Source organism: Hemitrygon akajei, unplaced genomic scaffold (assembly GCF_048418815.1).
Source record: "Hemitrygon akajei unplaced genomic scaffold, sHemAka1.3 Scf000107, whole genome shotgun sequence".
Classification (NCBI taxonomy): domain Eukaryota; kingdom Metazoa; phylum Chordata; class Chondrichthyes; order Myliobatiformes; family Dasyatidae; genus Hemitrygon; species Hemitrygon akajei.
This window is the reverse complement of record NW_027331993.1, coordinates 238749-255422: the sequence shown is the minus strand read 5'-3', so window position 1 is coordinate 255422 and position 16674 is coordinate 238749. Positions and strand designations below refer to the sequence as shown.

At 44.9% G+C, this 16674-nt stretch overlaps 1 protein-coding gene across 1 annotated transcript in view; it reads right to left on the bottom strand.

The window, feature by feature from the left end:
* Window positions 1–16674, bottom strand: part of LOC140723280 (NACHT, LRR and PYD domains-containing protein 3-like) — a 44289-nt gene that overhangs the window by 6885 nt on the left and 20730 nt on the right. The window contains exons 4-7 of the mRNA XM_073037885.1: window positions 11440–11529; window positions 9278–9367; window positions 6247–6336; window positions 4078–4173 (exon numbers count right to left, since the gene is read on the bottom strand). Coding sequence (XP_072893986.1) covers window positions 4078–4173; window positions 6247–6336; window positions 9278–9367; window positions 11440–11529 — 366 coding nt within the window. The remainder of the gene's footprint in view (window positions 1–4077; window positions 4174–6246; window positions 6337–9277; window positions 9368–11439; window positions 11530–16674) is intronic.

Sequence of the window (16674 nt, the reverse complement as noted above, 5' to 3'; positions counted from 1 at the left end):
CATAAACATTGAGCATGAGTAGGAGGTAGACCATCTTTCCATTTAAACAAAAGCATCCTCCTAGCTATCAGAGAGCTAAAGGCCGAAATATGTAAATCAGGTGCTGGGAAAAGTGAGTGTGGAGGGGTGTGGGACAGGTGGCAGAGGAGGAGTGCCAGGAGTGGAGAGCAGTGACTGCACAGAGCCACCCAGCCCTGAGGCAACAGACCAGGTCATTTGATACCAAAGAAATCGTTTATTGATCATCACAGAATGTCTCTCTGGTGCTTTCTGCACCTTCCCCTCTCCCTCCTCCTCACTCTCAGTCCACAAATTTGACCCACATCGGAATCAGGTTTATCATCACTCATGTATGCCGTGTTTTGTTGTGCTGTTTTTTTTTGGGAACATCAGTACAGTCCAACACATAAAGTTGCAACAGTATTGTGCAAATGTCTTTACCACCTGAGCTATATAGATGTACTTGACACTTGTGCACAGCACTGTAGTACAGCAGGTACTGCCAGCACAGGACCTTCCCCACACAAGGCCAGCACCAGGACCTGCTGTTCGCCCCACACATCGCTGGTTCAATGACACCCGCTCCTTCGTTTTGCTAATGCACTCATCGTCACCACGAGTGTGAGGAAGTGGGTGTAAAACATTGCAAATCCCCCTCCCTTCCAATAGGGAACATTGTTCACTGGCAGTAAATTCCAGGAGGATTTGCAATATTGCCGCCTTTCCTGATGTGTATGGGCTCCTGGATTACTTAGGAATACAGCATTCTGCCAGACCTCTTTAACCTGCTCAGAAATGAAGGGAATGCCTTCATTTCAGACATTGGCCGCATTAGGTTAGATGTCATGCTTAGACATGAAGTAACAAGGTCAAGTCCTGATCCTTGAGTGGGTTATATGAACTCATTTGTTTCTGAAGATGGCAGACACTGGCCGTTCACCACCGATTTATTTTATAACTGCTCATCACTTTTCCAAACCCTCTGGTGAGATTTGAACCTGTGTTGTGCTTGAGGTCTATGGAACTGCACAGCCAAGACAACACCACTGTATCCTCTGTGTAAAACTCTTCACATTTCTCTCCTCTTTTCAGCTGTATTTTACTCCTTCGACCCATGTTTCTCCCTGGTCCTAATATGCCTGGGTATCAAAAAGTTGCTAGTCCTCGGACGATGTTTCTCAACGCAAGTAGAGCTTTATCAACAGCAATAACGAACCTGCGTATTTCTAACATAACCTCTGCGTAAACACGTCTATCACCACCATTACCTCTGTCCCTTAAAAGCCATCTTAAGGGATGACCAGTTGGCTGTGTGTCTGATAGCTCATAGCTACAGGATCACAGGTCTCCTCAAAGGATTGGTTCAAGAGGCTTCACGAGGAGACCTGTGGGCCTGAAGATAGACAAGTCCCCTGGTCCTGATGGAATGCATCCCAGGGTACTGAAAGAAATGGCAGAAGTTATAGTGGAGGCTTTGGTGACGATTTACCAAAATTCTCTGGTCTCTGGGGAGCTCCCGGTAGATTCGAAAATGGCAAATGTCTCGCCACTGTTCAAAAAAAGGGATGTAGGAAAAAGGCAGGTAACTATAGGCCAGGTAGTTTAACATCTGTAGTTGGGAAAATGCTTGATGCTTGGGAAAATGTATCTAAAGAAGAAAGAACGAGGCATCTAGTAAGAAATGGATCCATCAGGCAGACGGAGCATGGAGTCAGTAAAGGCAGGACCTGTTTGACAAACTTACTGAAGTTCTTTGAGCACATAACAGGTGCAGGGGAACAGATGGATGTTATTTATGTGAATTTCCAGAAGGCATTCGATAAGGTGCCACATAAAAGATTTACCCATAACATAAGGATGCATAGAGTTGGGGGTGATGTATTGGCATGGATAGAGGATTGATTAACCAGTAGAAAGCAGAGAGTTGGGACACATGGATGTTACCCTGGTTGGCAATCAGTGGTGAGTTGCAGGGGTCAATGCTGGGGCCACAACTGTTCATGACATACATTAATGATCTGGAAATGCAGACCGACTGTAGTGTATCTAAGTTTGCTGATGATACCAGATTGAGTAGAAAAGCAAATCATGCTGAACATACAGAGAGTCTGCAGAGAGACAGGTTAAGTGACTAGTTGGACAGATGGAGTACAATACTGGTAAATGAAGGCCATCCACTCGGAAGGAAAACTGAAAGAGCAGATTATTATATAAATGGCAAAAAATTGGAGCATGCTGCTGTGCAGAGGGACTCGGGAGTGCTTGTGCATGAATCACAGCAGGTTGGTTTGCAGGAACAGCAGGCTATCAAGGCGAAAATGGAATGTTGGTCTTCATTGCTAGAGGGATTGAACTTAAGAGCAGGAGGATTTGCTGCAATGATACGGGGTACTGGTAGGGCCGCACCTGGTGTACTGTCTGCAGTTCTTGCCTCCTTACTTGAAGAAGGATATATTGAAGAAGGATCATAAGATGGAGACTGGAATGAGGTTTCCACTGGTAGATGAGATGAGAACTAGGGGACATAGCCTCAAGATTTGGGGGAGTAGATTTGGGACGGAAGTGAGGAGGAACTGCTTTTTCCAGAGAGTAGTGAATCTGTGGAATTCCCTGCATAATGCAGCAGTGGAGGCTACCTCAGAAAACACATTTAAGACAAAGCTGGAGAGTTTATTTCTAAGTAGGGGAATTAAGGATTATGGGGATAAGGCAGGTAGGTGAAGATCAGCAATGGTCTTAATGAATGGCAGAACAGGCTCGACGGGCCAGATGGACAGCTCCTGCTCCTATTTCATATGTTATTTTCTCTGCAGTGTTGCTCCTCCAACCTGAGGGAGTCTCATCCTGTCAGTGGAGGAGGCTGTGGACAGTCATGTCAGACTGGGAATGGGAAATAGAGTTACAATGAGTAGCCACCAGAGCAACAATTTGACAAAGAGGTTGTTCATTTGAAAAGAAACAAAAACCATCCAACTTGTGTTTAGGGTCTCTGCCTCCCAAAACTTTTAGAACCAGACACTTCCCTCGGACAAAGTCCAGATGAATATTGAGTACTAAAGGAGGGAAAAATTGTCTCTCAAATTTGTCTCTTCTTTGTGGTGGCGTGTTGGGGAGGAAGCATTAAGAGGAGGGACGCCTCACGTCTTAATAAGCTGGTAAGGAAGGCGGGCTCTGTCGTGGGCAAAGTACTGGAGAGTTTAACATCGGTAGCTGAGCGAAGGGCGCTGAGTAGGCTACGGTCAATTATGGATAACTCTGAACATCCTCTACATAGCACCATCCAGAGACAGAGAAGCAGTTTCAGTGACAGGTTACTATCGATGCAATGCTCCTCAGACAGGATGAAGAGGTCAATACTCCCCAATGCCATTAGGCTTTACAATTCTACCTCCAGGACTTAAGAACTTTTTAAAAGCTATTAATGCTTTTTGAGACGGTGATTTAGATGCATATCATATTTTTTTACTGAGTTAAGTATTGTATGTAATTAGTTTTGCTACAGCAAGTGTATGGGACATTGGAAAAAAAGTTGAATTTCCCCATGGGGATGAATAAAGTATCTATCTATCTATCTATCTATCTCCTCGCATCTGCCCCCTCAGCATTCACTGTCTGCATCACTCTCTTGTTGTTCTCCCCTTCCTTCTCCCCAGTACGAGCATCACTCTACTCAACTCTCCATACAGTCGTCACTCATTACATTACTCCAACTCCAGCATCCCACCTCACTCCAGCTCTCTCCCGTGTGTTTTCACAAAGTTAATTCTATCCACATACTGAATTACTCCAATCCCACTTCGATGCCTCATCAGTCACCACGTCTGTCCGCACAGCCAATACTTCCTTCTTCGCTGTGACCGTTCTCCGTCCTCACCTCCATCACTCTCTCCTGTGTCACTCTCAGTCACTCCACCCCTCTCTGCACATTTCTCCCTCCCCACTCTCTCTGAACCTAACATCATTCACACCCCTACCCACAATGCACTGTACATCCAGTAGGTGAACTGGTCCATGGGAGGCTCAACCCCACAGAGTGAGAGAGACTGAAGGAACACAGACAGACATGCATCTTGGTACCTGTGGATCCGTCTCCTGCTGGAACAGAGGACAGTTTCTGTTTCTGTTCTCCAGTAGAATTTCCTTCAGACTGTTTCACTGTGGGACTCTCCAGGCCTGGGACAAAGTAACGGAGACATGAAAGATTGTCAGACATTAAGCAACACAACACAACATGGACAATTATTCATAAAGACAGGAGATTCTGTAGATGCTGGAAACCCAGAGCAACACAGACAAAATGCTAGAGGAACTTGGCAGCTCAGGCAGCATCTGTGGAGGGGAATAAAGAGTTAATGTTGTGGGCCAAGACACTTCAGCAGGACTGGAAGGCAAGTGCACAAGAGGCAGAATAAGAAGGTGGGGAGAGTACCAGCTGGCAGGTCACGGGTGAAGCCAGGAGAGTGAAAAGATGTCTGAGTGAGCGAGTGAGATGATGCGAGAAGCTGAGAGGTATATGTATTAAAGCTAAAGGGCTGAAGAAGGAGAAATCCACTGAGACAATGAAGAGACCATGGATTAAACTGATGCAGGAGTGGGACCAGTTGAGTAGAGGAGAAGGGCGAAGATGGAAGCCAGAATGGGAACAGAAAAAGAGAGAAGTGCAAGGGAGCACAAACTACCAGAATTTGGAGAAATCAATAACAATGACGTCAGGTTTATTGATTGATTTTATTGAGACACAGCGTGGAGTAGGCCCTTCTGACCCAGTGGAAGATTTTCAAAGATATTTTTCACGGTGCTCAACAAAAGTATATGCCAGTTAAAAACCAAGAGAGCAAGGGTGGGGAGATCCAGCCTGGGAAAACCAAGGCTGCAAAATAAGGCATCAAACTAAAAGTGTGTGCAAGTCTCCAAGTGGAAAACTGGAAGACTGGGAAAACTTCAAAAAGCAACGAAGAACCACTGAGCAAGCAAATAAGAATGGGAAGCTAGATGATGAAAATAAACTAGCAGAAAATATAAAAAGGATAGTAAAAATTCTCATATTTATCTAAATCGGAAAAGTATGGAAAAAGTGAATGTAGGTCCCTTGGAGGACGAGAAGGGGGAATTGACAGTGGGTAATGAGGAAATGATAGAAATTCTGAATGACTATTTTTGTGTCATTCTTCATGGTGGAGGACATGCCTAACATGCCAAGGTGAGATGTTATGGATGCAATGGGAAGTGTGGACCTCAATACAATAGCTATCTCTAAAGAGGTGGTGCTGAGCAAACTTGTGGCCCCTGATCCTGATGGAATGCATCCCAGGGTACTGAGAAGCTGGAGAGTTTTTTGCAATGTAAGGGAATTAAGGATTATGGGGATAAGGCAGGTAGGTGAAGATCAGCAATGGTCTTAATGAATGGCAGAACAGGCTCGACGGGCCAGATGGACAGCTCCTGCTCCTATTTCATATGTTCTTATTTTCTCTGCAATGTTGCTCCTCCACCCCGAGGGAGTCTCATCCTGTCAGTGGAGGAGGCTGTGGACAGTCATGTCAGAATGGGAATGGGAAATAGAGTTACAATGAGTAGCCCCCAGAGCAACAATTTGACAAAGAGGTTGTTCATTTGAAAAGAAACCAAAACCATCCAACTTGTGTTTAGGGTCTCTGCCTCCCAAAACTTTTAGAACCAGACACTTCCCTCAGACAAAGCCCAGATGAATATTGAGTACTAAAGGAGGGAAAAATTGTCTCTCAAATCCGTCTCCTCGCACCTGCCCCCTCAGCATTCACTGTCTGCATCACTCTCTTGTTGTTCTCCCCTTCCTTCTCCCTAGTACGAGCATCACTCTACTCAACTCTCCATACAGTCGTCACTCACTACATTACTCCAACTCCAGCATCCCACCTCACTCCAGCTCTCTCCCGTGTGTTTTCACAAAGTTCATTCTGGCCACATACTGAATTACTCCAATCCCACTTTGATGCCTCATCAGTCACCACGTCTGTCCGCACAGCCAATCCTCCCTTCTTCTGTGACCGTTCTCCGTCCTCACCTCCATCACTCTCTCCTGTGTCACTCTCAGTCACTCCACCCCTCTCTGCACATTTCTCCCACCCCACTCTCTCTGAACCTAACATCATTCACACCCCTGCCCACAATGCACTGTACATCTAGTAGGTGAACTGGTCCATGGGAGGTTCAACCCCACAGAGTGAGAGAGACTGAAGGAACACAGAGAGACATGAGTCTTGGTACCTGTGGATCCGTCTCCTGCTGGGACAGAGGGCAGTTTCAGTTCTCCAGTAGAATTTCCTTCAGACTGTTTCACTGTGGGACTCTCCAGGCCTGGGACAAAGTAACGGAGACATGAAAGATTGTCAGACATTAAGCAACACCTCACAACACGGACAATTATTCATAAAGACAGGAGATTCTGTAGATGCTGGAAACCCAGAGCAACACAGAAAAAAATGCTAGAGCAGGCATGGGCAAACTACTGTCCGCGGGCCATATGCGGCCCGTTAAGCTTTTTAATCCGGCCCGCAGAACTTGATGAAATTATATTAATAAACCTTGTTAACACCTCAGATCCATCCTGAGAATCGCCACAACAAAACTAAATCCAGACTTTGATGCGCTGGCTAAAAAGGGAGACCAACAACACTGTTCCCACTGAAATTAAAAATAAGTTTCTTCGTTGTGCTATGTAAAAAATGCATTTGAAAATACTTTTTTCAATAAGCCTTACATGTTACATGTCATTTCTGTTAAGTGATGGACATGAGTAGTGCGCAGGTGCACGTACGTTCTCAAAATAAAAAATGCGCTCCAGATCAAATAACGTGCTCCGCATACTGGCGCGCTGTCACTGTTCTGTCAGTGACACTGGTCGTTGTTGAGTTTTGGCACAGGGGACAATTGAATAAGAAGGAGCAGGACAAGTAGACCTGCATCTCCTACCGTTTTTGAAATAAAGACAGTCAGGAGGAGAGTGATGATGATAATATCTTGAAGGATAACAGAATTTTCAGTGCTTTAAAATAATAACTGTTACTATTAAAAAAAGCTGTATTTTATTCATTTAATTTTCAGTGTTTTAAAAGTCATTTCAATAAACAGCTAAACACCATGGGAATTCAAAGACAGATATTTCGTTGTAATGCATTTGTTCATTTTCAATTGAAATTAAAGCACATGTTTTCTACATATCCCATGATATTTTATTTTCTCTTATGAGGTGTATTACCAAAACACTCCGTCCATCTGCTCCTGGTCAAGCCCCCCTGTCAAATTTTAGAACCCTTTGTGGCCCACAAGTCAAAAAGTTTGCCCACCCCTGTGCTAGAGGAACTTGGCAGCTCAGGCAGCATCTGTGGAGGGGAATAAAGAGTTAATGTTCTGGGCCAAATCACTTCAGCAGGACTGGAAGTTAGGTACACAAGAGGCAGAATAAGAAGGTGGGGAGAGTACAAGCTGGCAGTTCACAGGTGAAGCCAGGCGAGTGAAAGATGTCTGAGTGAGCGAGTGAGATGATGCGAGAAGCTGAGAGGTATATGTATTAAAGCTAAAGGGCTGAAGAAGGAGAAATCCACTGAGACAATGAAGAGACCATGGATTAAATAGATGCAGGAGTGGGACCAGTTGAGTAGAGGAGAAGGGCGAAGATGGGAGCCAGAATGGGAACAGAAAAAGAGAGAAGTGCAAGGGAGCACAAACTACCAGAATTTGGAGAAATCAATAACAATGACGTCAGGTTTATTGATTGATTTTATTGAGACACAGCGTGGAGTAGGCCCTTCTGACCCAGTGGAAGATTTTCAAAGATATTTTTCACGGTGCTCAACAAAAGTATATGCCAGTTAAAAACCAAGAGAGCAAGGGTGGGGAGATCCAGCCTGGGAAAACCAAGGCTGCAAAATAAGGCATCAAACTAAAAGTGTGTGCAAGTCTCCAAGTGGAAAACTGGAAGACTGGGAAAACTTCAAAAAGCAACGAAGAACCACTGAGCAAGCAAATAAGAATGGGAAGCTAGATGATGAAAATAAACTAGCAGAAAATATAAAAAGGATAGTAAAAATTCTCATATTTATCTAAATCGGAAAAGTATGGAAAAAGTGAATGTAGGTCCCTTGGAGGACGAGAAGGGGGAATTGACAGTGGGTAATGAGGAAATGATAGAAATTCTGAATGACTATTTTGCGTCATTCTTCATGGTGGAGGACATGCCTAACATGCCAAAGTGAGATGTTATGGATGCAATGGGAAGTGTGGACCTCAATACAATAGCTATCTCTAAAGAGGTGGTGCTGAGCAAACTTGTGGCCCCTGATCCTGATGGAATGCATCCCAGGGTACTGAGAAGCTGGAGAGTTTTTTGCAATGTAAGGGAATTAAGGATTATGGGGATAAGGCAGGTAGGTGAAGATCAGCAATGGTCTTAATGAATGGCAGAACAGGCTCGACGGGCCAGATGGACAGCTCCTGCTCCTATTTCATATGTTCTTTTTTCTCTGCAGTGTTGCTCCTCCACCCCGAGGGAGTCTCATCCTGTCAGTGGAGGAGGCTGTGGACAGTCATGTCAGAATGGGAATGGGAAATAGAGTTACAATGAGTAGCCCCCAGAGCAACAATTTGACAAAGAGGTTGTTCATTTGAAAAGAAACCAAAACCATCCAACTTGTGTTTAGGGTCTCTGCCTCCCAAAACTTTTAGAACCAGACACTTCCCTCAGACAAAGCCCAGATGAATATTGAGTACTAAAGGAGGGAAAAATTGTCTCTCAAATCCGTCTCCTCGCATCTGCCCCCTCAGTATTCACTGTCTGCATCACTCTCTTGTTGTTCTCCCCTTCCTTCTCCCCAGTACGAGCAACACTCTACTCAACTCTCCATACAGTCGTCACTCATTACATTACTCCAACTCCAGCATCCCACCTCACTCCAGCTCTCTCCCGTGTGTTTTCACAAAGTTCATTCTATCCACATACTGAATTACTCCAATCCCACTTCAATGCCTCATCAGTCACCATGTCTGTCTGCACAGCCAATCCTCCCTTCTTCTCTGTGACCGTTCTCCGTCCTCACCTCCATCACTCTCTCCTGTGTCACTCTCAGTCACTCCACCCCTCTCTGCACATTTCTCCCACCCCACTCTCTCTGAACCTAACATCATTCACACCCCTGCCCACAATGCACTGTACATCCAGTAGGTGAACTGGTCCATGGGAGGTTCAACCCCACAGAGTGAGAGAGACTGAATGAACACAGAGAGACATGAGTCTTGGTACCTGTGGATCCGTCTCCTGCTGGGACAGAGGACATTTTCAGTTCTCCAGTAGAATTTCCTTCAGACTGTTTCACTGTGGGACTCTCCAGGCCTGGGACAAAGTAACGGAGACATGAAAGATTGTCAGACATTAAGCAACACAACACAACACGGACAATTATTCATAAAGACAGGAGATTCTGTAGATGCTGGAAACCCAGAGCAACACAGACAAAATGCTAGAGGAACTTGACAGCTCAGGCAGCATCTGTGGAGGGGAATAAAGAGTTAATGTTGTGGGCCAAGACACTTCAGCAGGACTGGAAGGCAAGTGCACAAGAGGCAGAATAAGAAGGTGGGGAGAGTACCAGCTTGCAGTTCACAGGTGAAGCCAGGAGAGTGAAAAGATGTCTGAGTGAGCGAGTGAGATGATGCGAGAAGCTGAGAGGTATATGTATTAAAGCTAAAGTGCTGAAGAAGGAGAAATCCACTGAGACAATGAAGAGACCATGGATTAAATTGATGCAGGATTGGGACCAGTTGAGTAGAGGAGATGGGCGAAGATGGGAGCCAGAATGGGAATAGAAAAAGAGAGAAGTGCAAGGGAGCACAAACTACCAGAATTTGGAGAAATCAATAACAATGACGTCAGGTTTATTGATTGATTTTATTGAGACACAGCGTGGAGTAGGCCCTTCTGACCCAGTGGAAGATTTTCAAAGATATTTTTCACGGTGCTCAACAAAGTATATTCCAGTTAAAAACCAAGAGAGCAAGGGTGGGGAGATCCAGCCTGGGAAAACCAAGGCTGCAAAATAAGGCATCAAACTAAAAGTGTGTGCAAGTCTCCAAGTGGAAAACTGGAAGACTGGGAAAACTTCAAAAAGCAACGAAGAACCACTGAGCAAGCAAATAAGAAAGGGAAGCTGGATGATGAAAATAAACTAGCAGAAAATATAAAAAGGATAGTAAAAATTCTCATATTTATCTAAATCGGAAAAGTATGGAAAAAGTGAATGTAGGTCCCTTGGAGGACGAGAAGGGGGAATTGACAGTGGGTAATGAGGAAATGATAGAAATTCTGAATGACTATTTTTGTGTCATTCTTCATGGTGGAGGACATGCCTAACATGCCAAGGTGAGATGTTATGGATGCAATGGGAAGTGTGGACCTCAATACAATAGCTATCTCTAAAGAGGTGGTGCTGAGTAAACTTGTGGCCCCTGATCCTGATGGAATGCATCCCAGGGTACTGAGAAGCTGGAGAGTTTTTTGCAATGTAAGGGAATTAAGGATTATGGGGATAAGGCAGGTAGGTGAAGATCAGCAATGGTCTTAATGAATGGCAGAACAGGCTCGACGGGCCAGATGGACAGCTCCTGCTCCTATTTCATATGTTCTTATTTTCTCTGCAGTGTTGCTCCTCCAACCAGAGGGAGTCTCATCCTGTCAGTGGAGGAGGCTGTGGACAGTCATGTCAGAATGGGAATGGGAAATAGAGTTACAATGAGTAGCCCCCAGAGCAACAATTTGACAAAGAGGTTGTTCATTTGAAAAGAAACCAAAACCATCCAACTTGTGTTTAGGGTCTCTGCCTCCCAAAACTTTTAGAACCAGACATTTCCCTCAGACAAAGCCCAGATGAATATTGAGTACTAAAGGAGGGAAAAATTGTCTCTCAAATCTGTCTCCTCGCACCTGCCCCCTCAGCATTCACTGTCTGCATCACTCTCTTGTTGTTCTCCCCTTCCTTCTCCCTAGTACGAGCATCACTCTACTCAACTCTCCATACAGTCGTCACTCACTACATTACTCCAACTCCAGCATCCCACCTCACTCCAGCTCTCTCCCATGTGTTTTCACAAAGTTCATTCTGGCCACATGCTGAATTACTCCAATCCCACTTTGATGCCTCATCAGTCACCACGTCTGTCCGCACAGCCAATCCTTCCTTCTTCTGTGACCGTTCTCCGTCCTCACCTCCATCACTCTCTCCTGTGTCACTCTCAGTCACTCCACCCCTCTCTGCACATTTCTCCCACCCCACTCTCTCTGAACCTAACATCATTCACACCCCTGCCCACAATGCACTGTACATCTAGTAGGTGAACTGGTCCATGGGAGGTTCAACCCCACAGAGTGAGAGAGACTGAAGGAACACAGAGAGACATGAGTCTTGGTACCTGTGGATCCGTCTCCTGCTGGGACAGAGGGCAGTTTCAGTTCTCCAGTAGAATTTCCTTCAGACTGTTTCACTGTGGGACTCTCCAGGCCTGGGACAAAGTAACGGAGACATGAAAGATTGTCAGACATTAAGCAACACAACACAACACGGACAATTATTCATAAAGACAGGAGATTCTGTAGATGCTGGAAACCCAGAGCAACAGAGAAAAAAATGCTAGAGCAGGCATGGGCAAACTACTGTCCGCGGGCCATATGCGGCCCGTTAAGCTTTTTAATCCGGCCCGCAGAACTTGATGAAATTATATTAATAAACCTTGTTAACACCTCAGATCCATCCTGAGAATCGCCACAACAAAACTAAATCCAGACTTTGATGCGCTGGCTAAAAAGGGAGACCAACAACACTGTTCCCACTGAAATTAAAAATAAGTTTCTTCGTTGTGCTATGTAAAAAATGCATTTGAAAATACTTTTTTCAATAAGCCTTACATGTTACATGTCATTTCTGTTAAGTGATGGACATGAGTAGTGCGCAGGTGCACGTACGTTCTCAAAATAAAAAATGCGCTCCAGATCAAATAACGCGCTCCGCATACTGGTGCGCTGTCACTGTTCTGTCAGTGACACTGGTCGTTGTTGAGTTTTGGCACAGGGGACAATTGAATAAGAAGGAGCAGGACAAGTAGACCTGCATCTCCTACCGTTTTTGAAATAAAGACAGTCAGGAGGAGAGTGATGATGATAATATCTTGAAGGATAACAGAATTTTCAGTGCTTTAAAATAATAACTGTTACTATTTAAAAAAGCTGTATTTTATTCATTTAATTTTCAGTGTTTTAAAAGTCATTTCAATAAACAGCTAAACACCATGGGAATTCAAAGACAGATATTTCGTTGTAATGCATTTGTTCATTTTCAATTGAAATTAAAGCACATGTTTTCTACATATCCCATGATATTTTATTTTCTCTTATGAGGTGTATTACCAAAACACTCCGTCCATCTGCTCCTGGTCAAGCCCCCCTGTCAAATTTTAGAACCCTTTGTGGCCCACAAGTCAAAAAGTTTGCCCACCCCTGTGCTAGAGGAACTTGGCAGCTCAGGCAGCATCTGTGGAGGGGAATAAAGAGTTAATGTTCTGGGCCAAATCACTTCAGCAGGACTGGAAGTTAGGTACACAAGAGGCAGAATAAGAAGGTGGGGAGAGTACAAGCTGGCAGTTCACAGGTGAAGCCAGGCGAGTGAAAGATGTCTGAGTGAGCGAGTGAGATGATGCGAGAAGCTGAGAGGTATATGTATTAAAGCTAAAGGGCTGAAGAAGGAGAAATCCACTGAGACAATGAAGAGACCATGGATTAAATAGATGCAGGAGTGGGACCAGTTGAGTAGAGGAGAAGGGCGAAGATGGGAGCCAGAATGGGAACAGAAAAAGAGAGAAGTGCAAGGGAGCACAAACTACCAGAATTTGGAGAAATCAATAACAATGACGTCAGGTTTATTGATTGATTTTATTGAGACACAGCGTGGAGTAGGCCCTTCTGACCCAGTGGAAGATTTTCAAAGATATTTTTCACGGTGCTCAACAAAAGTATATGCCAGTTAAAAACCAAGAGAGCAAGGGTGGGGAGATCCAGCCTGGGAAAACCAAGGCTGCAAAATAAGGCATCAAACTAAAAGTGTGTGCAAGTCTCCAAGTGGAAAACTGGAAGACTGGGAAAACTTCAAAAAGCAACGAAGAACCACTGAGCAAGCAAATAAGAATGGGAAGCTAGATGATGAAAATAAACTAGCAGAAAATATAAAAAGGATAGTAAAAATTCTCATATTTATCTAAATCGGAAAAGTATGGAAAAAGTGAATGTAGGTCCCTTGGAGGACGAGAAGGGGGAATTGACAGTGGGTAATGAGGAAATGATAGAAATTCTGAATGACTATTTTTGTGTCATTCTTCATGGTGGAGGACATGCCTAACATGCCAAGGTGAGATGTTATGGATGCAATGGGAAGTGTGGACCTCAATACAATAGCTATCTCTAAAGAGGTGGTGCTGAGCAAACTTGTGGCCCCTGATCCTGATGGAATGCATCCCAGGGTACTGAGAAGCTGGAGAGTTTTTTGCAATGTAAGGGAATTAAGGATTATGGGGATAAGGCAGGTAGGTGAAGATCAGCAATGGTCTTAATGAATGGCAGAACAGGCTCGACGGGCCAGATGGACAGCTCCTGCTCCTATTTCATATGTTATTTTCTCTGCAATGTTGCTCCTCCACCCCGAGGGAGTCTCATCCTGTCAGTGGAGGAGGCTGTGGACAGCCATGTCAGACTGGGAATGGGAAATAGAGTTACAATGAGTAGCCACCAGAGCAACAATTTGACAAAGAGGTCGTTCATTTGAAAAGAAACCAAAACCATCCAATTCGTGTTCAGGGTCTCTCCCTCCCAAAACTTTTGGAAGCAGACACTTCTCTCAGACAAAGCCCAGATGAATATCGAGCACTGAAGGATGGAAAGATTGTTCCATTCATTGCTTCCTCATCCACAAAAACCTAAGCTCACAGATCCTGCTTGGGTATGTTGATAAAACCGACATGTAACTGAGATAAGAAATTACTATAAAGAATGCTGTACACCGGAGCTCGGCGGGCTTTCGGTGACAAGTTCATTGATTGCCTCAGCCTTTGTTTGCAAATAAAGGTTTAAACTTCTCGAAGAATTGTCTGCGTCTCCTGGTCATTTCAAGTAATCACGACACTCATAGATTGCGGTAGGGAGTAGATAGGTCAACAAGCCTGCTTCTGTGCTGTTGCAGTCTATGGCTATCTCCATTTTCAGCTGTGCCCTGGAGAACACGACACTAATTCCAAATCACGATTTGTCTCCTTTTACTGTGACTTGCATATCAACATCACTCCTCTCTGGGTGACCTCCTCTTCCCTGGGTCAATTTCCTGGGAAGCTGCTCTTTCCAGTCAGTACATTAGTGCACAACAGAGTCCCCAGGGGATTCTTCCCCTCCGGTAATCTGCCACGACGTAGCGACCTGCTCCCGGAACATAGCCCTCCATGTCCTCCCCATTCATAGCCCTTACCCAGATTTCTCTTCAATGTTGAAACCATACCCACATCCACCATTTCCGTAGGCAGCCAGTGTCGCGCTCTTGCCACCCAGTGAGTGAAAAAGATCCCCTTCTTGATCCCCTTTAACGTTTCACTTTTCATCCTTAACTCACAATCTCCACCGCTAGTCTCACCCAACCAAAGTGCAAAGTTCCTGCGTGCATTTAGTCTACCTATACTAATAATTGCACATGCACCATCAAATCTCCCCTCATTCCCTTTCACTCCAGGGAATAAAGTCCTAACCTATTCAACCCTTCCCTATAAATCAGGTCCCCACGTCCCAGCAACATCCTTGTATTCCTTTTTCTGCACTCTTTCAATATTTTTGATGTATTTTTCATAGGTAGGTGACCAGAAATGTGCATTATATTCCAAAATGGGCCTCACCTAATACAACCTCAACACAACATCCGAACACCTGTAACACAATACTTCGCTTTTTGAAGGCCAAGGTGCCAAAAGCTCCCTTTACGATCCCGTCTACCTGTGATGCCACTTGTAAAGAATCATGTGTCTGTGTTCCCAGATCATTCTGTTCGACCGCACTCCACAGTGCCCTCCTGTGTTTACTGTGCAGGTCCGAACCCGGCCTGGTATCCCAAAGTGCAACACCTCACACTTCTCTGCATTTCACTTTCCTCAGTTTTCAACTGGTCCAGGTCCCGCCGTAAGCTTTGAAAGCCTTCTTCTCAGTGTCATCCGCAAACCTGTTAATCCAGTTTACCACATTATCCTCCAGACTATGTATATAGACAACAAACAACGACGGACCCAGCAGCAATCCTGGCAGTACACCACTAGGTACAGGCCTCCAGTCATAACTAGCCATCTACTATCACTATCTGGCTCCTCCCACGCATCCAGCGTCTAATCCATTTTGAATGCCAATTGGCTGAACCTTCTTGGCTCATCTCCCGTGAGATGAAAAAAGGCCTTGCCAAAATCCAAGTGGAAAACTTTCGGTGCCTTTCTTTCATCAACTTTCCTGGTTCTTCCTCGAACAACTCGATAAAATTGGATAGAACGGACACACCACCACACAGTCACGTTGTCCATCGTGAATCAATCCATTTCTATCAAAATTCCAATGCTTAGAATACCTTTCAATAACTGATGTCACCGCCACCATCCTATAATGTCTCAGATTACTTTTAGAGCCTTCCTCAAACAAAGGAGCAACATCGTGGACCCCGCAGTAGCGCGACACCATTGCTGCTCAGGGCGTAGCAGCTTGGAGCCCAGTTACGGTGTCCTCTGTGAGCAAATGTGTACTTTTCTACCCGTGTGGGCATGGGTTTCCTCCGGTTCCTTCCCAGTCCAAAGACGTACCCCTGGCTGGTTTAATTGGTCATTGTAAATTGCCCCGTGATTGGGTTCCCAAAATGGCTATCACCAGGTATCTTGCGACGAATACCCGAGAACTGCGAGAGATTTACGTTCGGACCTGCCTGAGGAACAGTTTCTGCCCAGTGTGACAAGCCGAGAGAGGTCTGCCCCGACCTGTCCTGTACTCATGGTCCCTTTCAACCACCTTCTGTTGGACTTCCCAGGGTACATCAGTAATCGCATCTCCCAGGACCCCACCCTACACGCTTGGTGTAACGTTACACTCACAGGCGCCACACTCTCCCCGGGTCTTATTCTGGGCACCCTACCTTCACCGTGCCACCGACCATCCCATCCCTCGTGACCCCACCCTCTCGGGGTCATGCACTGCCCCAATTCTGTCAAACACTTCACACAATGATAATTGCACCACAGCTGGGAGAGTGCCTGCAATTCCACTTGCCACTCACTGGGGAGGACACAACCGGCCTGGACAGGGTGCAAGATCCACTGTGAAATGACAAATGGATTTTAATGCAGCCGATTATTTCAGATTTGTTTATAGGGGATGGTTTAATGTCTTTCACTCAGTTAACAGGTAAATATTTATCTAATGCACACTTTTTTTTAGATGTTTACAAATTAGCAATCTTTACATACTTTGATTCCAAATTACCCCTCTGCTTATCCACCTAATATGATAGACACCCCTTTTCAGGTTAAACCACTTCAAAAAGGATTGATAGCTACAATTTATAAATGGTTATTGAATTTATGAATGAGATC